Below are 24,390 nucleotides of genomic sequence, written 5' to 3' on the forward strand. Positions count from 1 at the left end.
CCTGGATCTCAGCTGTGGAATTTAAAAATCAGGCATGAGTAAAAGGACCACCCAAAAACATACCTACTCAAACCAAACCCTCCAGTAGTTCTAATAAAGAAGAAAAAAATGTTGTTTGCTGCATTCCTGGAGGTAAGCTAATGCAAGTTCTAGTGGACAACGGTGGATAGAGCTTTCCAAAACTGAGGATCCCTCACAGAGAATGAACGCCCTGCCAGCTGCTTCCTCATACTTCATTTGCAGAGCTCACATGTGTGAATCTCTGTGGAGTTTGAGTTGATGGTATATCACAGGGAGAAAAGTAATCTTTCAAGCAACTAGACTCAGTTCCACACAACTGTGCTCAAACACGATAAAGTTCTCATAAACCAAACAGTTTGGTGAGAAAAAGATTTATCTCTGTAGGATAATTTATTTTAATCTGTTATGTAAATCAGTAGCACTGCTATCTTTTTAGTATCTTCCATAAGGTTTTATTTAAAGTCTAGACATGCTCTACAGAGAGTGTAAAATGTGTGCATCTGAAATCGCATTTTAAAACAAGGTTTTAGGCCACAGAGTCATTCTGGAAGCAGAACTGACTCATGGTTTCTCAAAGCCTGGGCAACAGCCAGCCTAAGGTACATCATGCAGGCTGTCAGTCAGCAGCAGAGCAGGAGCAGCCTGTTTGGGAGCCATGTGTTCAGCCCCGTACAGGCTGCTGCTACACGCAGCCTGGCACCTACCGGCAGTGCAGCCAGCAACGGAACCAGCATCCCTTGCTGACCGCTTGTTCCCCCACCGGCTCTCCTGGGGAACGAGCAGGTGCCATGCAGCACAGCATCCTATCGTGTCAGGTTGTTGGGGGCTTATGGGGGGCTAGGTGGTCTTTTTTTGAAAATTCTTCTTCCCTGAAGTCATTTGAATATGAATCTGTGTGAAGGTACAGTTGGAAAGGCAATCAGTTCGTACTAGCAGGTCGGGTTATGTTTACCTCAGCCCAATATTTCTTTCTGTCTACTACTATATAATTTCATACTTTTTTAATGTGCCTGAGAGAATATATACAGAATATGGCAAAGACTTGTTGCAAAGCATACATATGTCAAGGAGCCTGGTGGCAGGGAGTGGCAGGGCTCCCTCAGGGGCTGCCAGGCAGAACCACAGAAGCAGGGCTGGTCCCACCATCCCAGCCAGAAGCTGGGGCTGGCACATCTGCCAACTGTTCACAGCTGGGACCAGCAGGACCCATGGCTGGACACAGGCCACTGAACGATGCCCAGTCCATAGCCTGGTAGGGCATGGGCAGTTCTGTAACTCGTGTTTGCCTAATGCTTCCTCCCAGCCAAGGGCAATTCACATTGCCATCCTGGATTCCCCAGGACCATTTTCCCCCTGCTGTGCTTCAGCACAAGCACTTCTGAACTAACAGCTGAGCAATATTGCTTGCTCTTGCAATGACATTGTCTCTCTAGGCTTTTTCTTTAAACTCCAGCTTCCTGAGTGGCAGGAAATTCTGATGTTCACTCATTCATTAGAAGTTTTGCACTTTGTATTTTCAAAGTAAGCTTTGGGAGCGTAAACTCTAGAGACTCAAATAAGGGAAGCTAAATAAACATATTGTTTAAATGAAATAAATAATCCCTCTGTATGATCTTCCTGCAGGGACAACTACAGTCTGATATTACACAAATCCGGTCACAGACATTCAGGTCAGCTTGGGTCTGGAAGAAGTACAGCATTTTCCAGCCAAAGAGCCCCCTGGCCACCAGATGTTGCCAGCTGCCACCCAGAGCACCTGGGGTGCCCCATCACCAGCCTCCAGCAGGGCCGGGCAGGCTCCCCGTGCCGCGTGCTGGGGGCTTAGCTCCTCTCCAGAGCACGCACAGGCCCCGCCAGAGCTGGGCTGGCCCCATCCAGCATCCCCGACGTGACAGCCACGGCTCCGGGCGGCTGGGGGGCTGCTGGGCTCAAGCACAGCGCCACACCAACGCGTGGGGCTGCGCCAGGCCCCCCAGAACCTGTGTCAGCCTGAGCTAATGGGCTCACTGGGGCTGGGGTGACAGCACGCAGACACCCACTATGGCCTGCTGCCACCTTCCCGCTTGACGCCCCCCCCCTCCTCCTCCTCTCACTCCGGTTAGCCCAGCCCCTCGCCCTCTCCAGCACCGCAGCTGAGTAACTTCCGATTGACACGCCAGGCGGAGTTCGGGATGGAAACTGCCCGCCCGCCCGTCGCCGTTAAGCCGCTCAGCTGCCGCAGCACCGGCTGCACGACACCTGCCCCGTGTGACGGTGTAACTGGGGATGCCAAGGCCTGGAGGTGCCGTTCCCGAGCGCACCGGCGGGCTCGGAGCAGAACGCACAGCCGCTCCTCTAACGCCCTTCACTGCGAGCACCCGAGCAACCAGGCACCAGCTGGGACCTGCGGGGACCCACGTGTTTGTAGTTGTTCCGATTATGTTTGTGACCGCCACCGCATGGCCCGGCGTCACCGCGCTGCCCCTGCTCGCCACGATGTTTTCCCCCAGCCGGCCCGCAGCCTCTGCCCCCGCGCACAGAGGCGCCGCGACACTTCACACGGCGCCCGCCCCCCGGGCTCGCCCTCCCTGCCCGCGCGTTGCAGCGCAGCGCGGCCCCGGGGCGGGGGAGCGGGGCCCCGCCGGCGACGGGCGGGGGGCGGCGCGGGGCAGGCACGCGGTGTTTACGGGTGAATGAGGGGCGAGGCCGGTAGCGCTGCGTCAGAGCGGCGCGGGGGCGCGCGGGGGCGGGCGCACCCGGCGGAGCGGCCGCCGCGGGCGGGGGGCGGTGACGCGCATGGCGGGGCGGGGCGGGGCGGGGCGGCTGCGGAGCGCGGCCGGGCGCGCTGCCCCGCGGCACCGGGGGCGGCTGCCCGCGTCCTGCCCGGCCATGGGGGTCGGGCTCCGGCCGAAACCCCGCGGGCGGCGCTGACCGGAGCGGCACCCGCCGCTCGCTCCCCGCGCCCGCGGCCCCGCAGGCAGGAGGCCGGGCGGCGGCGGCCGGCGCCCGCGGGCGGGTGGCGCGGGGCTTGGCGCGGCGGGCCGCGGCGCGCGGGGCTCGGGACCCGGAAGCAGAAGCGGGGCCGAGAGGCGGCTGGATGGGAAGGCGCGGCGGCGGCGGCGGGCGGCGATGGGAGAGCAGCAGAGCTCGCTGAGCGCCCCGCGGGCGGCAGCCGCGCCGCCGAGCCCGGCCGGGGCCCCGCGGGAGCTCGGCCCGGACGAGCCGCCGCCGCCGGAGGCGGCCCCGGGCGGCGGGGCGGCCGGGTCGGAGCGAAGCGAGGAGCCGCCGCCGCCTGCCGCCGGCCGCGAGCGGCGAGGGGCCGAGGAGGCGGAGGCGGCGACCGAGCCGGAGCAGCCGCTGGCCGCAGGAGAGCCGGCGGCCCTGGCGGAAGAGGGGCCGGGGCCAGAGGAGAGCAGCGGCGGCCGCCGCCGCCCCCCCCGGCGGCACGTGTACTGCACCGTCTACTGCGTGGAGAACGACCGGCCGGCGGCAGCCCCCGTCTCCCCCGGCGGCGGCGGCGGCTCGGGCGTGGGACAGCCGCCGGCGCGGCGCGGGGTGGCGGCGGGCGACGACCCGCTGTCGGCGGGCGGCAGCATCGAGGTGGTGGACGTGTACCTGCTGCCCGAGCCCTTCTCCGGGCTGATCGCGGGCGAGTTCGGGCCGCTGCTGGTGCTGAGCTGCCGCGTGTGCCTGGAGGAGAAGCCTATCAAGCCGCTGTCCTGCTGCAAGAAGGCGGTGTGCGACGAGTGCCTCAAGCGGTACCTCAGCTCCCAGGTACGGCCCGGGCGGCGAGGCGAGGTTGTGCCGGGGAGGGGGCAGAGCGTTAAGCGGGGCGGCCGGTACCGGCAGCGCGGGCCTGAGCATCGCCCCGCGCCTCGGGGCGGCGGGGGGCGGAGGAGCCTTTCCCGCCCCACCGAACGCGGCTGGCAGCCGCACGCCCGAGAGCTGCGGATTTAATGACCATTTGTTCTCGAAGCGTTTGCGCGTTGGTACGCAGCCTGTCGGGTTGGTCACTTTAACGTTTTCAAGCTCCTTCCATCTTCTACAGGATGTTCTCTTTGGATTGTCAAACTCTTGCCGTTACGCGGCCGGCACCGGTCTCCTGTAAAGAGGAATGCAAAGGGCGATGGATGGAGTCCGGCGGCAGCGTTAGCAGCCGCCCCGGAGGCGACCCCAGAGGTCAGGTGCCGGGGATCCCGGCTGGCATCCCACAGCCCCGCGCACCCCACGGCGCTTGTACCCGCTGTCATTCGGCGTGTTCCTCTGAGAATAATGCGTTTGGTGTTAGGCCAGATACGTAGGCTTAAAACAGTGAGGGGGGGGTGTCTGTGTGACTGTTCGGTAGGAATCACAACAGTAAACAAGAACTTCCTTGGGGGAAAAAAAAAAAAAAGTAAGCCCAAAATGCGATACCTAGTCTGTGCTGGGCAGAGAGCTGCTCATCCTGGGTTGGTAGGTAGCTAATCACATAGAGGCTGCTTGTATCTTCATCACTGCTTTGTCAGTCAGAACTGCTTTTTCAAACCAAAATCAGCATCTTGAAAGCAAAGCTCCGTCTTAGTGTTTTTAGTAGCTGGAATCACAAAACACTTGTGTGTTGTTACTGACACTAGTGCAGATGTGCCCTAAACTGAAAGCAATGGGTGAAGTATGGGTATGTGGGAAAAACAAAGCCAAATAAACGCTTTTTGTACCACCTTTATGTTTTTATTCAACATAAACTTTTGGGACGTGCCCACTGGAGAAACGCTGGTGTGTGGTAGAATGAATTTTTACACCTGTTGGAGCTGAGAGTTGTGCTGGGGCAGCCTGTGCTTCAAGCCTGGTAACACTTGTTGTGGCTAATGGTAAACTCACTAGCATTTCTATGGATTGCCTCTGTTCTGTTTAGGTAACAAGGAAAGGCTTAATGTGGGGGCTGATGGATGGGAGAAGCATAATTTTGTTTTGTACATCTCCCGTAACACTTAAATTCAGGAACATTATCTCGAGGCTTTATGTACAGAGCCCAGAATGGTTTGGTTTGTAGTTAAGTGGTCGGCTGGAAACTCTCAGTCGTTTGGGTTTTTTTGTGTATATTGCCACTGCTCATTTGCATATTTGCTGCTGAGGTCCTGTGTCAGGACGTTGTCTTGCTTTGAAGCTGGAAACTGCAAAGTGGTGTGATGTTAGGGTGGTCTTCTCTAGCTTCTGTTGGTGCCTGCAGCTTACAGTGATCTAATGGAAGTTACATGATCTGGTAGCTAAAGCTACCCTGAAGAGCTCTTCTGCCTGGTTTAGGCTGGACTCTTAGAAGTCGATATGGGAGCTCGGTGGCTGAAACAACTGGTTGGCCTGGGAACCATGGGTACATGCCCCATGAAGTGGGTTTAGCATTAGCCAGCTGTTGGATGTGTATGCAGGGATGCCCTCTTAAAGGAAGCAGCTAGTATTGCTGAGCACTCTGCAAAGCTTATCCCAGCATTAAAAGGTGGTCTTGGCAGATAGCCATATGGGTACTTACTCCTGTACGTGTAAGGTGGGGCAGGGATACAGATGCAGAGGAGGGGATGTCTGCAGCAAGGATGCTGGTCTTCAGGAGGGAGATTCACAGAGCACTTCTGTTGGCATGTTGTTACAGAAACTGTTATGACCAGGCAGAATTTTAGTTGCTTGATAAATTTGTTCAGGGAAAAAGGAAACAAAATACCCTCAAATAACAGTCCAGTGTGTTCTTCCCCTGTCTTCCTTTTTTGTAAAGAACAAGAAAGTGATGTTTCTTTGAGAAGGACAAGAAGCGATGTCTCTTTCCTTTGTGCTGTGGAAGGACCCTGTGACTCATCCTGACGAGAGAGGAGAGGCTTCTACATGTCAGTTACATTAAAGGAATTTCTGGGAAGGATGAGTGGAAAGGCAGTATAGGATAGAAATAGTTGCCTTTCATCTTTGAGACTTAACACTGGGTGTAGCAAAGAAAAAAGGAAAATTTACCGAAAGTTCAAAAGGAGTAAATGTTGAAAAGCTGTTTCTGTTTGAAAATTTTAACAGATTTTCAGTTTGGATACAGTCAGCTTGATTTAGGAATGAACCTGACATTGAAAAAAAACCCACCCAAGAACAAAACCCCAGGCAGCAATATGCATTGTTCAGATCTGTTTTTCCTTGTCAGAGAAGTAGCAATCTGTGGCCTTGACTCTTAATTCTCTGGAGGGGTGGTCTTCCATGCTGCAAATGTGGAGCTGGCAGAAGTATAATGCTTAAAATAATTCATGTTACCTTTAATGTCTGTGTGTTTTCCTACTGAAGAAAGCTGAATTCTTGATGATGGTTTCATTGTGATTTCTGAAATGATGCTTAATAGAGTAGCAAAGTAAAAACCCTGTTAATGCATTCTGCCCTCTTCTATGCAAACATAGAACAGCATTGAAACTTCTGCCTTGGAGCCCTTTCATAGATCAGAAAATCAACTGAAGTTTTAGGCATTGTTGAAAAGAAGATTATCCAGATGAGACTATTCCAGCTGCAGAGTTTACTAGTAATGTTACCAGCATGCTGGAAAATGAGGGTAATTGATTTAGGACTGTTGCATCTGAAGGTCCTTAGAGGTCAAATCGTGGCTTTCTTATCACTGGCACAGCACCTTGCTGTATAATCCCTTTCAAAGATTTAACGGCTGGAGCAGAAGCTTAGCAGGGGAGCCTGGAGTGCCCAGGCTGATCTGGAGTCAGACTTTTGGTAAATTGCATAACTTCACCTCTGCCTCAATTTAGCTATTCTTTCTCCTGGCCTAATAGCTGCAGACCCTGAGGGCTTTTCAGGGTCTAAGACCAGTTTATCTACCATTCAAAAAAACTCTATGACTTCATTCTTTTGGTCCCAGAGAAATTGAGGGGTTAGCCTGAAAGAGGTGGTGGCTCTTGCACCTCAGGACCTGGTGAGTCCCACAGAGCCTGGGTCAGTTCACAAGAAGCCCCATCTCCAGGAATCAAGGCAGCCTCAAAGCTGCTCTTTGTTGTTACGCTTAAACACAATATAAAACAGATGAGCCCGAAGAATGTGAATATTTGAACTGTCAGTGCTCTTTCCGGACCATGGTGCTCACGGAGGCAATCTCCATGGGCTCTCAGGTATGTGCAGCGTGAGATCGGGGTCCGAAGGGTGGAAGAACAGTTTTCTCTTCAGCTGGGAGCTGTGGGCTTCTGCACTCATGCATCTAGTATACAGGTTAGGGACAGGGGTGGGAAGAACGAGGACGCTCAATCTCAGGTGCAATACTGCCTTCACATCCCCTTCGCTTCCCATCCTCCTCTCCATTTAACATGGCACCAAAGCCATGTTATTCCAGAGACTGTGTGCACAGTGCACACACATAGGTTTGCTAAATGAGTGATTGACTTCCTAACCTCTCCTGGCTGCTTCTACATCTGCGTCAGAGGGAGTATTTGTGCCTGGTTTTGCTTTTTGTCCATTTGTGTGTCCGGAGTGGGGATAGGGTTTCTTTGAAATTTTCTTTAAAAATTGTAGGCAAATAGATACAGGATGATTTTTGACTTAAGAAGAGAGGGAAAAGACCTAAAGTATAACTAGGTTTTTATATTTAACTTATTCTGGACTGGTAAAGAGGTTAAGATTTATATGTGTTTTCTCATCTCCCTAATCTGTGAACTTGGCGAGTGCTATTCAGAAGAACAGTATTACTCCTCACTTTTCAGCAAGTATTGACTAGACCAAAATAACATTTGCTGTTTCCTAACATCTATAAAGTACAATATGTTCTCTAATAAATATTTGAAGCTATATATATAAAATTGCATCTATACTTGTTTCACTTTTCCTATAAAGTGGCTGTAAAAGTTTTATAGAAACCTTGGTGATTTGACTGCCTGCTTTTTCTACATGCAAATTAGGAAACTTGATAATCCAGTTTTGATCCTATGGTTATTAGTGATGCTTTATATTGTAAATCTTGTAATTCTCTTGAAGCAGTTATTCTTACATTAAAGGACTTTGGGTAAGTTAATTTTAAACAGCATACTATATTCTCAATCAGATATTATGGTGCTTTAATTATAGGAACTGTAATGAGATTAGTGGCCGTGAGTAAATTGGAAGGGATTGTTGGGGGTGGGGAGGGACTGCATGCAACAGCGTTTTGTGCACAGCTGATTTTGGTGGGACTAAAATTCTGCTCACCTCTCCTGAGCATGGAATGTGGAGATTGTCCTCCCTCTGCCCAGGACCTGTTACTAGTCTTTCTTTCTCAGTGTCCTGACATCTGGGTTTTGACCCCTTTCCTTTTTTTGTGCATGATCTCTTTCTGAAAGACCTGGAGAAAAAAAAAGCAGCAGACTGTTAGAGTCAGGATTTTTGTGGGGAATGTGATTATATAGCCATGTAGTGAAGAGGAGAATTTAAGAGCAGGCTGTATTGCCTAAAACTAATACTGGCTTGGAGCCGGAGGGACTTGACACCTGCATGCCTCTTCAGGTGTCTGATGGTATCTTATAAATGATACATCTTCAAAGCCATAGTCTGGTTGCTGATGAAAACGAGCTAGCAGAAATGTAGGCACCAAGTGCTGAATCATCTGATGGTTAATGAGCTGCTAGTGCCCTGAGTCAAACCAGAGCTCAGAGGGCCACTGTCATTCCCTGTGGGAGCAGCTCGGTGTTTGCAAGGGTTATTAATCCAAAAGCATGCTCTGGCTGTAGTTAGTGAATTAGTTGCTAGGACGGCTGCAGGCTGCCTGCCAGGGGATGATGGTAGGGTGAGCGACCACTTGCCAGCTGATATTGCAAGAACACAGAAGTTTCTAGAGGAGGAAGAGAAGTGCAGGAGGGGAAAGGAATATATTACCTGCTAGATTACAGGCCTTCTAAACCAAACCAGCCACTTCAGCCACTATAAGGTGGCTATGTTCCTGAGTAGGAGGAGGAGGCAGCAGATAGACCTGGTCCATTAGCTGCAAGCAGCCTGTAAGCCGCAGGAGCACCTAAACTACTTCACTGTCATTTTCAGCAAACGGCTTCTGAAGGTCTGTCCTGTTCTCCTGACATGTTGTATGCAGTGCCAGTGCTGAAGTGCTGCTTGTGTAGCCGGCTGCCCAAAGGTTACTGTCACAGTTCAAGATGACACCCAAGTACCTTAAAGACTGTAAACATGAGCCTTTGAAGTTGGCTGGGCATATAGCTGGCTTTCAGTCCTTCTTGAATACTTGTTGCTGGATCCAGTTTGAGCCAGACTGAGGCTTGGAACAAAGTTTTACAAAATTAAGCATTGCAGGAAATACATTTAAATTCTTTTAAAAGAAAACTAGTTTTGAGTAATGTTCTTGAATACAGCCTAGTTGTCCTAGCGCATGTCAGGCTTGATACTATGTCAACATACCACCACTTTGTGTGGTGGTTTTGTTCCCTATGCAGGAGTAACTGCAAGCCTACTCTGCACGGATAGCTATGACTTCCTCTTGTTTAGACAAGTGTTTGCCAAAGGTAGACCTGGAATATGTGGCCATCATTTCTTAGCCATGCTGTTACGGAGTGAAGGGGGGAAAAGAGTGGCTGTTTTTTCAGCTAATAAGATTTCCATTAAAACTCTAATCTGTAGGATCAGAGATGTTAGGAATTGAAAAGATTGTGTCACCTTTGAACAGTGGTAGGAAGGGTTTGCTAATGGGGGAAAACCTGAATTTCTGGGGTGAAGATAAATGATAAAGATAAAATTGTTGATGTTGGTAGCAAGGGGTGAGGATAAATGGCGAGTCCTGCAGTGGTGAATTTTTTGATGTTGATAGTAAAGCTGGTTTTGAAAGGTGAAGGCTTCCTATGAATATGAAATTGCAGTGGGAGATGAAGGGGAACCAGTTTTGGTTTAGCTTGAGTTGAAATCTAATTTCAAAAATGTGAAATTTCTGTGAAGCAGAAGCCCTTCTTGTCAGCTGGCTCAAATAGCCAGCATGGTGCACCTTGCTGGTTTGTCAGGAGTGTTGGCATTGGGGACCACGCATAGGCTGAGCCACGGGGACATCGCCTGCTGTGTGCCTTCCCTTGTACTGCTCTCACCAGCTGTTCCAGGCACAGGTATGGACTCAGGCCAGGGGTTTTAAAGTGAAATGAGTTGAAAACTGAACTGAGTTTTAATTGCCCAGACAAAGAGAAATGAAGGAGTTAAAGGGGCGTTGGGAAGGCTTTTGGCTCACCTCTGTCCCTATTCCCCTGTTTTTCCAACCAGAACAACTGTTCCTCCAGTTGCTTTGGGGCCTCTTGGCCCTTCATTCCTCTCTTCTTGTACAAATATCTTGCTTCCTGCTGTCTAAACCAGCCAGGCTCAAGGAAGGTACGACTCTTACGTGACCAGGATGTGAGTACGTTGTCAAAATGATTTAAGAGTTGTAAGGGATGTAATTTCTTCAAAATTCTTCTGGTGAAGAAGGGCTTTACTTACCCACCCAGTTACCATGGTTTATCTGTCTAGTATGCTTTAGCTGCTTGCACTTCAGGTTTCTCTTGCCTTTTTTTGTATATTTTATAAATTCTATTAAAAAATCCTCATCTATTTGATTTTGTTAGTCAAATACCTATGACTTTTTCTAGTATAGAAGAAGTGACAAATTTGTGTAGTGATGAAGAGGCTATTAACTTATGAGCCCATTTTTAAGTACTTGAAAAAATTTTGATATGGTATTTGGAAGCTAACATGAACATAAAAATAACAGCATTCTTGTTGAATAGCCAGTTCTTAAATGTATGTTTTTCTGATATGGCGTGCACACATTTATTGTATAGGTAAATAAGCCTTGTGAGAGCAGGTGCTTAATGTAAGTGAAATAGGAAAAAAATAGGATGGAAAACAAATTCAAGACTTTACTTGTAGAGAAGAAAACTTCATGGTTGTAGGGTTTCTCCTATTTATTTACTTAATTGTGAGAAAGGCTGTGCACTCCCTAGATTAGAAATTTCTTTCATCTTTTTGTGAAATTGTAAAGCTGTCCCACTCCCTTTTCTTTATGAGCTTGCTGGTAGACCATAGTGCACTTTGAAAACTGCAGATGTTTTTTACAAGGAATGTCAGGTTGAAATAATAACAAAAGCACCTTTCCCCTTCTGTGGACTTTCTTCCCAAGTGGTGTTTTTATTAAGCACAGTACAGACTATACTGGATATTGTAGTGGAAGGTAGAAGGGACAAAGTTTAACTTTCCCAAGCCTAGTTATGCTGATGCCATTGTGTATTGTTTTCTACCATAGACATTGTACAAATGGCAGCAAAGGCAGGTACCTCTCTAGTTTAATTGGTTTGGCTCCCTCATCTCATAGGAGTGGTGGTGTATCAGCTTGGGGCCGCGTGTAGGATGGGGATCTGAATGACTGTCCCTTTAGCTTGTAGGAAAGGGAAGTCCTATCCAAACTGTTTCAGCTGTGATGTGGCTCTTTGGGGTTGTGCACACAATACAAGGAAGGAAGAAGAGCGAGAAGAAGGTTGCCAGGATGGGAAGGGCTTCGTGATGTGATAAGAATTGGTTTGCCCCAGAAGATGGGCCTGCTCAGGATGAGCTTTCATAAAACAAAAGGGAATCATGAAGACTGGTGTCCTTCATGTATGAGGTGCATCTTTAGCCTCTGTTTAAACCTGCAACTTAATACTGGCTAGTTATTCTGGTAAGTGGTGGCCAGAAAGTGAAATGGAACTAGCTCTATTTCTGGTTTCTTATTGGATGGGGGCGGGCAGGAAATCTAACCTTAAAAAGGAAAAAAAAAAAAAGTGTTTTAAACACAGTTTAAAATAAAGAACTTCCAAGAAAATGGTGGGTTAGTGTTTTACTGGACTGCTGGAAGACTTTTATACCCTATAGGCAGCAGAGAGGGGTGGAGTAGGTAGGTACAGCATACTATCTGTGACACCATTTTAGAGGTGCTGAGAGGTGGCCGCTTTCCTGAACAAGCAAAAAGAAGGGCTTTGCTATTGTCAGTGCCATTGCTGTTGTGTGGGGGTACAGAAATGGTGGAGGTGGGCTTCTTAAGATATTCAGCTATTTTAATGTTGCTCACTGTGTCAGTGCACTCTGGGGAGAGGACACCTTATGCCTTTCCATTCCAGTGCACCTCTGCAGTGCCAGGTATGATTTGTCTCCTTAGAAATACTCCTTTAGCAGCCTTATGGAAGCAAGTATGTAAACTGCTCGGTGCTTTTTCAAGTGCATGTGCAGCTCAGTTGTGCAATAGCTTGGAAACTCTGCTTAGTTAACTTCATGGTATTAGTGTGCAGCTTAAAAGAGGGAAAGAATGTGCAACTTAAAAGTTTTTTTTGGAATGGACAGATTCACAGAAGAGCAAACATGTCCCATAGTATTTAGATGCTAAGTTGCGTACCAACTACAAAATATTGATGTTAGGACTCCAGGCAGAGTTATGGTGGTGATAGTATATTTTATTGTGGTGAACTAATCCTACTGAGATTAAGGCAGAAATTTGGTTATAATACACTGGACTTCTGTCTAAATGTTGTTGCTGTTAGAGACTTATGGGTATTGACATATACATGGCCATGTAGACCTGAAAGTGGCTGAACTGTGCTATTAAAATCTGGATATTTTAAAGTATGTAGGTATCTGTGGTCACAGTTTTCCTTACGCAGGGGCAGTGGAAATTAAGCAGCCTCAGACATTTTCACCCATTTGTATAATGGAAAGTAGATTCAGCTTTGCTTCTGTATTTCTTTCTCAGTAACACTTAGAGTAACTTTCAAACTTCTGAAGATGCGCATTCTTTCAAGGCATGATCTGAAGTTGTAACTTTAAATGACTGGCATCTTCGCCATTTCTAAGATTTTAAACTTTCCTTGCAGTGAGTTGTGACTATTGCTAATGGACATTGCTGAGTGCTTTTGCCTCAGTAAAGTAGTTATTTCATGTGAAGACTTGATTTGTTGTTCTTTTTGTGAGAGTAACTTGGCAAACCCTGCCTAAGTGTCCCATAGTGTAATGCTTCATGAGGACCTCACCCAAGCCAAGACAACTAGTCAGACAAGGCCAAGCAATCACTTCTGGTAAATTAAGGATCTAAAATGAGTTCTGGATCTCCTTATCAAGAAGAGCAGACCTTGTCTAAAGCTGAAGGTCTACAGTCATTTTAGCTGGCAGTGCTGCTTACCCCAACCTGCAACTTGTTCCTTAGTGTTCATGCATCATCTGATCCACCAGCAGAAAAAAATGGTCTGGTTTGAAAGTAACCTTTCACAACCATATCTTACTGGGGTTGGTTTTGGGTGTTTGTTGGGGTTTTTTGTCTTATCCAGCACCTAATTGTCTCATGCATGGTGTGCAAATGTTTATTCCACCACAAGGCAATACTAAATAAAGTGTCTGTGGCTAAGCAGGGCCACTTATTTTGGCAGCTGTGACAGCCTGTCAGAACAAAGCAACTGAAAAGGCAGTGCAAGGGAAGGAGACAGAACATGTTCAAGATGACAGCACACGGGGTTTTTTATTGGAGCTCAATGAAATCAAACCTGCAATTTGGTCCTGTTCTTGCATCACTTCCTCTTTCACAATCCACACGGAAGCCACGGCTTGTCCAGTGCCCAAAGGTGCGTCTGCACCTGTAGCTCTTGGACAAGCGTGGTGGTGTGGTCCAGAGTGTTTATCTGAGCTCCTTGCAGCACTGAGGTTCCCAGTCCTGCCGAGGCTGGTACCCATTTATGGTACCTGTGGCATCATTAAATAAGCAGCTCTCAACCAGCTAGAATTTTAAAGGATCCCCAAGTGTTTTATAACATAAAATAGATTATTCCTAAGGCCGTTTTACAAGTGAAGGTTTTTCATGTGAATATTCTTGCAGACAAGGAACCTCTTCTTTTGATCTGGTTTATTTCAACAGCTTTAGTTCGCTGCAGCCAAGCAGTGCCAAGTATGATCGTTATTTTCTGGAGAGAAATATTTTTGAGAGCTCTTGTGCAGGAAATAAGTTCCTCATTGCCCCTTACCTCTTTGAATAACAAGTGAAAAGATGCAGAGCTCAAAACAGTAGAAGGGGGGTTGTTTTTTATTGTGTGGGTTGTGGTGGTTTATTCTGGGGGGTGGTGGTTTTTTGGTGTGCGTTCTTTTTTCCTTCAAAGACAAAATACCTGGACTGTTGTTAAATGGGATGTTATTTTAAAATGCACAGCGGAACAATGTACAGCACTGTCATGGAAGAAGTAGTATGCATAATTTTGAGATCTTTGTAGATGAAGGGTTTTTTTGAGCTTGGTTGTACAGTCTCTTGGTAAAAGTACAAAAAAATAAACTTATTTTGGAGACAACAACCAAAATAAATTCATTACTATTCCAATATATCATTTTCCACTGTGATTAACTTATGTTTCTGTAGGTGTACTGCTTTTGACCCATAAAAATTTTAAGCCTATTTTTACAATTAATATAGAAATTTTTAAAGTTGTATATAACCCATGCTTCTAGCATGTGCATTGGCATGAATGGGCTGTAACTACAGCTTTCACAATCTAGAAGCATGTTTCTTAGTGAGAAACATTGAGATATTAGTTTGGGGGAAGGAGAGAAGACCAGGAGGCAGTCCCCTCTCCTTGCCTCAGTAATTAACTGGGACCAGATGGCCAGTTTTGTGATGCTAGCTTACCATTTAGCTTCTGTATCGAGTTTTGATTTAGGAGAATTTTGTTTTATCAGTCCTTATGGTGAAAAGAAAGAGCAAGGAAGAGGTTTTTTGATTTTAATTTTTCAAGTAGGAGCTCACCTGACTGTTGGAACATTAGTATGAGGCAGCAGATCTGAGTTAATGACAACAGATGATGCAAGCAGCTAATAATGGTGGAACCACTTAAAAGGTGAATGCAACTTGAGGATGTAGCAGAGAGAGGAGAGCAGGGATGCTGTTGTATGTGACAAGGTTTTATTTGGAATCTTGGGCACCAGGGTTTAAGAAAAATGGCAGGAACCAGGAAGGACTGCAAGGAGAAGAGAGCTGTTGAACAGATGCAGAACTGCATAAGGAGATCTGGCAGGAGAAATGACCACTCTTCCTAATTGCAAGGAAGGGGGTAAATTAGGTAGACACTTGTAAAGAAGTTTTGGCACAATGCAAACTATAAAATTAGCAGTTAAGGGAGGATGGAAATTGGTGTGAGCCTGTGTGTTTGGGATGGAAGGGAGGGACCTTGGAGGGCCCTTCTAGTCTCTGAATTTGGGAAGAAGGGCGCAATATCTGAGCAGTTCTCAAAGCCAACACCTTCAATGCTGTCAAAAGGGACTCACTGTGTGGCACCATTATGTGCTGAATTTGGCCTGGTTGGATGAGAAGGCTGCCTGTGCTTCTCCGAGTGCGCTCTGTTGGGAAGCTTGAGGAAATGGTAGAAGAGTTCTATGGCCTGCTGTTACTGTTTTTTTAACTATTGCAAACAGCAAAATTTCCTAACGCCCGACGTGTATCTGCAAGCAGTGCATTTCAGACCATGCTTTGTGTCTGGCATTTCCTGGTCTGTAAAGAATCTGAAGTCAAATGTCTTGCACTGATTTTAAGAGAAATGGCTTTTAAATAAATCTCAAAACTGTGTTTTCAAGACTGTTTTTGATTAGACTGATCTGGCTTAATTGGAGCAATTTCCAAGTGGTTCCCTCCCTCCGCTGGCAGAGGACAGACTGCATTGCCGTTACCTTGGTTGACCTAAGTTATAGAGGATGCCTTTGTGAAATAGCTCTCCAAGGGAATAGCTCTCCAAGGGAATTCATGCAGGCTGTTGTATAAAGTTATGAGAGAAAGAACAATTAGCAAAGACCAGTGATTGTGTGTTTTCGTCTCCACAGATTGCTTTTATGTGAAAACAATGAACAAAACAGATGGTTAGGGTACCAGAGAAAAACAGTCTCTGAAATTGGGTGGTTTGGGTGTGGGGTTTGCTGTTGATTTATATTTTTTTTATGAAACTACTGTTAGTGGTTGGGTAAATGTGCTGTAAGTTACTGGAAGGTGGTAGCTGGTTGTTGTTGCACTTCATTGTTTTCCTCTTGGTCCTTAGTTTAGCTGTATGCTTCACTGGACAGGCTGCAGCATCATCATTCTGGGTTTATCTCCTGATGGAGATATTCTAGGGGGTTTTTTCCTTCCAGTTTTTGATACCAACATCTGACAAGTTGTGGAAGGATTTTAGCATCCTTAAAGTGCTTATGTTGGCTTCCAGGTAGTCTTTTGGTAGCTCTAGGTAGTTGCAGGGTGTTTTATTGGGGATTCTGGTGAAATCCATTCTGGTTCTGGCTGTGCCTGGCCTGGTGTGCATGGGGAGGGCTTTGCTACTGAGATGCAGTAAACATGAGTTTCTATATTTATCACAAAATATGCTTGCACGCTGCTTGAATGAACTCGTTAAAGCCATTGTGCTCTTTATATATGCAGGAGCTAGATCCACAGGGAAAATAATCAAGTTTTGCACAGAGATAGAGGCTGGGTAGCTGAGCACAATGTGTTAAGTCCATTCTTTAATATCCTGTATGTGTTTGTACCTTTGAAGACTGTGTAGCCTTTTATTCAATTCTTGTTAAGTTAGGTTTATACCTGTACAACTAAACTGGTCTCCTTCAGGGTTTTAGTTTCATGTAGTGTCTCTGAGTTCAGGGGTGAAGTCTGTCTGGGAAGACAAATTTCATGGAAGCACTAATTGATTCAATTTTTGGGTCCAAAATCAGTGTTGTGTACTAATCATGAAAAACCTGCTTCTGGATTTGGACAAACCTTACAGCATAAAGACTGATACATGCTGAACCAACGGGCATTGAAACATTAAAAGCACTCTGAAAGGTGTATGATTTTTAATAGATTCCTTCATGTATGTAAGCCATGGTAGAAAAACTGATGAGAACTAGATCTGGAATATGTCAAATTATCATATATCTTGTGTAATGGTCTATAGAGACACTTGAAAAATGCAGAAGTACTGCCCAAGGAGTAAGAAAAGGTAGATGAAATGAAGTTAAACAGCTGGCTGATAAGTTTTGAGTGGGTTATAAAACCTTTATTTATGTCAGGAACTTGAGCTTCTTCAAAAGGTGTATGCTTATCTAATGAGTGCTGTGAAGATCCTGGAGAGTGACCTGTATTCTTGCCAGCTTCCAACTTTTGCTGTTTTTCTTCTTGCCTTTCCTGGATGAGCTTCCTTTCCACTGTCAGGAGCTTTTTAAAATGGTATTTCCTTTCCATGGCGATCCCGTAGTTTACAGTATTTGCAGTTGTGTTCTGGAAAGGTAGAGGTTTATACAGTTTAAGACTAATTTGGTCACCTTGTGGATTATTCAGCAATGCCACTGAAAGTAAAGGATTTGTACTGGAAGAAATCTAACTTCTGTCATATGCCGTGTGACTTTGGGGGAAGGAGTTGTTACTCAGCCGTGGACTCTTATCTCTGTCATGTTGTTGGAGTGTTTGTCTTGTTTTTCTTCCTGACAGTGTATAATTGACCAGGAGAGAAAGACTTCCTTGCAGAAGAATCTTTGTAATCACCTATCATGTGCTTTTGTCAGTCCAGCTGCTTTTGAGCAAGTGTGATCCATGTAGCAGATGACTCAGAGAGCTGGCCGTGCTTTACACTGGTGGTATCTCTCTAGCACTGAACTGAGACACTTAAGCCGAGGCTGAACAACCTTCAGGACACATCAGTTAGAGCTGTCTTAAACTCTTCACTGTTCCTTGCTATCACTGTACACCTGTGGAGGGGGGGCTGAAGTATGTTCACGGCAGTGAAATTACAGCTTTTTTTGCTTTTCTTCCCCCTACTACTGCAGAGTCATACGAAGCGTTCTTGTAGCTTGGAGGAGTTCTGGACTAGCCTATGCTATCTGTTACTCAACTGTGATTTCAACACAGTGATTTTGAAGATCAAGCTCAGTAGCCTTGTGTTTCTGTTACACAGATACCTTTAGTGGTAAAGTGGAGCAGTTGTGAAATTTGGAAGTATAAAATCATAAAAGCCTGTAACAGATTATATTACTGTATTGCGCATTACAAAAAGTTTTTTGAAGGCACCCCCCCCTTCCATCAAGTAGCAGAGAGATACTGATTGTGTTCTCCCTTTTTTTACCTGTTTCTCAGGCCCTGGAAGTGGGAAGAGGGTAACCATGAGATTAAGACTATTAGTTTGTTTTTATTCCTCCTCTCTTTCTCTTTGAACATCATTTGTTGGGGGGGTCATGGGGGGTGTGGGCATTAGGAAAAGGACTTGGTGTTTCTCTGAACCAGTAGAGTTCCTGTGCTGAGCGTTTGGCACACGACACCCTTACGTGTGATGGCACAGGGAACAGGTTTGCTCAATTGCAGCTTTAATGTTTCAGTTAAACCTGTGTACTGTGTTGGATGTAGTAGGAGGTGTTTTGATTCCATGTAGGTGTTCCAAGTGCTCATCAGGAAGTGACTAATACAGCTGGGCAGGTAGGGCTGCACTAATGAGACCAGTAAGAAAATGGGCTTTATTTAAAAAAGAACAGCTGTCACTACTCAATGTAAAGCACACATCATATAGCAGTAGGAAATTTACTGTTGATCTAGCATACTATTGCTTTGATCAGTTACTTTTTAAAATTTTGGGGGGTTAGGATTTAGAGGAAATACATATTTCATGTCTTGGGTTGTACAATAGCTATATTAATTGTGCTAATACTGCATATTGCAAACCCAAGCAAACAAGAAATTGCTCACAGCTGTGTTTTTTCTTAAACTAGAAAAATTCAGAATTAGGATAGCTGATCAATCTTAGCTGTCTTATAGTGACCACAATGGAAAAACCTTGGAATCATGCTTCCTTGTAACTCCAGTGTAAACTATCTTAAATATCAGTTTTGCCTCAACTTTTGGGGGAAAAGATGGTGAGTTTTGATATGGTTTCATCTAAAACTAGTTGCAAACTTGTAAAATTCTAAAAATGCTTTTTTGCTCGAAAAGTAAATTCAGGGAAGCAGTACCTAATTGTTGAGATTTTTATTGAACCTGTAAATACTGTACTGAATGAACCCAACTACTGTAACAATACAAATACCTGTGACGATAATTAATAAGTTTCATACTGAAGTTAAGCTACAGATCACTCCATGAAAGGAGCAGTAAATACATTTTGCATAGCTTCCATTCTCTGTTCATGTTTCCTCTTAGATTTTTACGTTTTGGCCCTTCCTATTAGTTTCCTTCTGAATTTGCGCACCTCAATAAATGGAAATATTCTTGGAAAATAGGCGGAATGGTGATGCTCCAATCTTAGTGGCAGTTAAATAAAACAGTCAAAACAATCCTAGGCTGCTCTTCTGAGCTTTTCCCTCCACTTTTTTTTGTTGTTGTTCCACTTGCCTGGTTAGATCTCTTGAGCCCTTTCTGCTGGTTGGATAGGTTTTCTTTGCTGTACTGCTCTCAGATTTGCTGCTCAGTGGGTTTTACTTTCCAAACATCTCTTACAAGTACCTTTGTTGTGCCTTAGTGAATACTGCATGTATGCAGTTTGTCTAGTCTCGTGTAGGACATGAATCTACCACCTCCCATCATCATGTTTATTGGCTGTCATAGCTAAGGGGGACAAATCATTGAAATCTCATATGAATTCAGCAAGTGTATTTTTTTCTTGAGTGAAAGCATGTTCCGTGTATCACAGTTGCAAGTAATTGTCTGCTGTTAGAACAATCCTGACAGAGACTTCTAACTTTTTCTTGGTTTCTTCCAAATAAAATTGTTCCATCCCACTTGAATCTGTGGGGAAAATCCAAGGTGATCCTACCCAAGTACTCTAGAAATCCAGACTTCTCACAGATGACCACTTATTGCAGTGACTGTGAACTCACCTTTGGCATGCAAAGTCACTAGGAGCTATGCTTTGAGGTAAATCAGGATGACGTTAGGAAAAAGACATTCTTATTTGCAAGATGTTCATATGTTGTAATGAGAAATTAATAACTTTCTTTAGAGGTTTGGTGTGCAGAGGTGGTTGAGGATGCATATTAAAGAATACTTTTATGATCTCTATTTATTTTATTATTCTTCCTGCGTAGTGAAGGACTTGCTAACCTATTCTTTCTTACTGATTACGATTTTGCAAATGTGAGTCAAATGGAACTGTAGTTTGCCCTTAGTTTTAATCATAGCCATTTGTACTTTGGAGAGTTAGTGCACAAAATGTGCATAGTGTATGGTAATTATCAATGGTGCGGGGTTTCTCACTTTTCCCCTAAATTTAATAAATGTTTGCTGTTTTCCTGATGTATATAATGTTGTCAGACTTCTTCACATGTGATAATTTGTTCATTGTGCAATTGTTTTGCATGTGAAAGAATGAGATGTAAGTGATCATTTGGAGGAATCAATGATCGGTTGGAAGACTCAAGTACTTTTTTATTCCATGCAAACTATATACAACTCTTTGTTTCAGTCTTCTGTAATTCTTAGCATACTTAGGTTAAAATATTTGTACTAAATATACATTTCAGTAGAGGTTGAAAGTAGACTCCGGAGACCTCATTATTAAAAATTTGGCTTTATAATTAGAATACCCTATGCACCAGAATACAACAAAGGATTAATTTTGCCTTTAATAAGAGATGTTTTATTAAATCTAAACGACTTCATAAAATGTTCTTTAACTTTCCCTTGATACTGCCTTGTCACTGCTTGACAGCAAGTGGCTTGTAGATTTAAGTGTAAGCATCCTTTGGCTTTTTCAGATTTATCAGTTTTACCTGAATGACCCAGGTTTAAAGGATTGTATTTCACCAGATTTGTTTAGGGTTTTTTCCTTGCTGTTTGGGTAAATTACCGTGTTCCCAAATGAAGTTTGACAAAGAAGTTAGTCATTCATACAGTCGTTCAGCTGTTTCAGCTATGTCACCTTCAATTTATGTAGGGAATGCATAGGGTATGGGAAGGAGGGAAGTCAAAGAGTGGCTTTCATTCAGTTAACCACTGAATTTCAGAGGTACCATCTTAATGTTAGTATCATTAGTTACAGGCTTACTAAAATTTTAGTACCAAGTGTGTTGTAGGGAATGATGGAGTTGCATAGACATGTGGTGGGACATCAGCTGATTGTATTGGGCAGGGAGGAGAGCCAGGGACAGCTCTGGAGAGATGCCGCTGTCATCCTTCCTTATCAAGTTGGGATTAAGGGGGTGGGAATGTCACTGAGCCTGATCTTTTGCCACTAGGGAAGGTGCTGAGACATGTTTTAACAAGTACTCAAAGTCTTAACTATCAGAAAAAGTCCTTTCTTGGGCACTGTCAAGCTGTTTTTCTGTCCCTCTAGTGCTGCCAGAAAATCTCGGCTTTGATGATGGTTCAGAAACCTATACCGTATTGGGGGAGTGGGGGCAACAAAAGTAGGCGCATGTGGACAGAAATTCCCAAGGTTCTGAATTTACTGGGAAATTAACACAGCTATGTTTTGTTCTCATGAAGCCACGTTTTGGTTCTTTTAGGGAAATGTCAGTACAGTTCAGAATTTAGTTCTACAGAAGGATGCTTTGAGTTTCCGTTGCTGCAGGCAGCGTTTTGTTGAAAAGTGCGTAACAAGCGCCTCGCTTATGTTGGTGTTTGGGTGAGCTCCCAAAACCACAGAAGTCACAAATACAAATATTACTTTCTTTTGCACAGAGAATCAGTGTGGTTTGGGGCAGCAGTTTCCTGGGCAGCAGCAGCAACAGCAGTTCTTGGTGGTGGCTCCCACTGTTTGGAACAGGTGCAGGTTAAAAGGAGACTTTACAAGTGTAGAGCCTTCCCTGGATGAAGGTACAGGGCAGCAGGAGCAGTTCAGAGGGTAGCTAGCCTCTGTATGTGTGTTATTAAAGTGAGAGAAATTAGATGGATTTAGAAAATTTTGAAGAGTAGATTTTTTTTTTTTTTCCCCTTGCATTCAGTAAGAGGATGTTCTGTTCCAGGGAAGAACTGCAGAATAGGAAAGATGTGACTTGTGGAAAAGGCAGGGACTTCCTAGGAAAGGTTGAAGTGGGTGTCTCTTCTTTCTTTTTCCTGAATTTTCCTTTCTTCTCTTACTCCTCTCCTCAAACAAGCTCGAGCAGCCATGACTGCTTTCCCCTTTCCAAGTTAAATGACTGCAGCTAGCCAGGCCTCTACAGAAGCTTGTGTTGGTGGCAAATGGTTGTCAGGGATTGCTTAACCATAGAGGGCAATTGCAGTTTGCAACTACTAGTAAAAGTATTTGCTCTGGAAGGACTGGTGGGGTATTTTTCTAAAATACAAAGTAGTCCTTATCCCATTGAAAATCTGAAACATAACTAGTGTTGTGAGAGCTCGTATTTGGATAGAAAGGTCAGTGGTGTTTAATATATAATGTGCTGTGTTTCCATTTCAATGAAAATACCAATGAAATGCTAAGTCGGATACTTTCGAAAAGTTTTGTCTCCTTGTTAACAAGCATTCTCTTTATTTTCTTGTCTGTCATGAAAGCTGTCAATCCTTTCTTTTTGGTCTTGCAGAATCTGGAGTTGGGGAGATGTGTGTCCTTGTGTACAAGCCCTCTTGCTCTTGCGTTCTCTATTACTGTGCTTTGTAATGATTCCTTTATCCTCCTGTGCTGCTTCAGTTCCTACCTGTTAACCTGTCTGCCACTAAGCACTATATATATTCTTTGGAAACACTTAATGAAACCAGAATTTCCTCAATTAATATTGAATTCAATTACTACTGGAGTCTGTGGTTTCAGAAGTGGAGATGGATAGAGTTGACTTGGTACCTCCTTCACCTCACTTCACCTGCCCACCTCCTGGTCCCCAAGCTGCAGTCCTTAGTGGCTCTTATACCTACTGGTAGGAATGAAGCTGCATCTTTTAAATAGTCAGTGTGGCAACCCAGTTTCTGGAACCCTGGAAAAGTTTAATGCTGGCAGAGGTGGTGTTTCGACGCATCTTAACAACCTGTTCATCCCTTTACAAACCCTCATAGTCAATCCTTGGTATTTATTTTTGGAGGGAGATGGGGAGGGGTTGGGGAGTGTTAGACAAGTTTGAAATAGGCAGTATCTACAGAAATGATAAATAGTGGTTTTTCTCCAATTGTAAGCAATTTTTTCCTACCATAACCATTCTTAAGTTGGAGCCTCTGCTGGCTTTACTCATGGCACAGAACAGTGAACTTTATTTAATAAAAATTCTTCCCAGTGTATGGAAAGTTAATGAGGTGTGTCCTTTCATAGTGTATCTTCTACAATCATTGGTTTGTTCTTACAGTCAGCTGCTTCACAGTGTTTTGTAGCATGTGTGACAGTTGTTGGTAGAGTTCCTCCCTGCTTCTTGCTCTGAAGTTAACTTAGTGGTTTCGTTACAAGTAAATGCATTTCTTCATCTTAAAAAGCTTGCTTCGTAACTATTCCCGTTGCTTTAGCTTCACAGATAAGACTCTTGTATCCTTCAGGGAGACAGCTGAGAGAACAGAAATAGTGCCAACAGGGAAGTGGGAAGTGTGAAGACCACATGAAGGACTGTGGGGCAGGTGTCAGGGCAGATGCTGGGTCCAGACCTGAAGCTTGGTGAAGGATTTCCATGCCTGCCATTGAGCGTTTTAAGTACTTGTACAGAATGGGAAAATACACATTAGTACCCACAAACCTAATAATCACATGGCTACGCCAAAATATGGACCACTTTCTGAAGAACAGTAATTTTTAGGACGTGTGTGGAAGATGCTGGTGCTTAGACTCAGATGGAGGAGGGATTGGATGCAGTCCTCTGGCCCTGGTGCTGTAGTTGCCAGTAACTGTTTTTACTGAGGGGAGCTGCTGAGCATATTTCAGGCTTGTAGCTTTCTAAAGGTAAACAGAGTTAACATGAGACATACCTGGTACGTGATCTGAAGGTGTAGATTGACATGACAGGTAAGATGACTGGTGGCCAGCTACTTCTGCAAGTCTCTTTCCTTGGCTGTGTGTTTCCCACTTTTCTCTTGGGTAGCGAACTAGCGATCATATGTCGCAGGGAGAATTAATTCAGCTGCCTGATCAATTGGAAAACTAATTAAAACCACTCCGGTTGACTATATTAGCTAGCTGAATCTTCTCCCCTTGCAGCCTCACAATTGCTTTCTAAAGCAGAGAGGAAGAAGAGAAAGCTGTATTGACTTCTTCCGTAATTTTTTAGCCACTAGGCAGGGTGCAGTGTGAGATAATGGCAGTCTTGTCTGACTGTGACCTGATGGAATGGTTGAAGGGGTCTGAGACCTGGTGAGGGATACCTGGCCCGGTGGATATGTGACAGGTCTGGCTGGACCTGCTCCCCAAACATCTCAGGCCCACATAGGTATTTGGTCACATAACTGGAAATCTTGGACTAAACTCCCAGTGATACAGGGTAAGCCTTCCTCAGCATCCAGAAACAGGAGGCTGTGTGGGTAGAAGTAGCCCCTGATAAAGAGACTGTAGAACCAGTAGA

At 45.1% G+C, this 24,390-nt stretch overlaps 1 protein-coding gene across 2 annotated transcripts in view; it reads left to right on the forward strand.

Annotated features, from left to right (window-relative positions):
• The first annotated feature begins 2,817 nt into the window (after positions 1-2,817).
• The window catches only part of RNF217 (ring finger protein 217), a 64,500-nt gene continuing 42,927 nt past the window's right edge, over positions 2,818-24,390 (forward strand). For both annotated transcript variants that reach the window (XM_027786088.2, XM_055809463.1), the window contains exon 1: positions 2,818-3,774. In XM_027786088.2, coding sequence (XP_027641889.2) covers positions 3,130-3,774 — 645 coding nt within the window. In that variant the 5' untranslated portion in view covers positions 2,818-3,129. The remainder of the gene's footprint in view (positions 3,775-24,390) is intronic.

This window comes from Falco peregrinus, chromosome 7, assembly GCF_023634155.1.
Source record: "Falco peregrinus isolate bFalPer1 chromosome 7, bFalPer1.pri, whole genome shotgun sequence".
Taxonomy (NCBI): domain Eukaryota; kingdom Metazoa; phylum Chordata; class Aves; order Falconiformes; family Falconidae; genus Falco; species Falco peregrinus.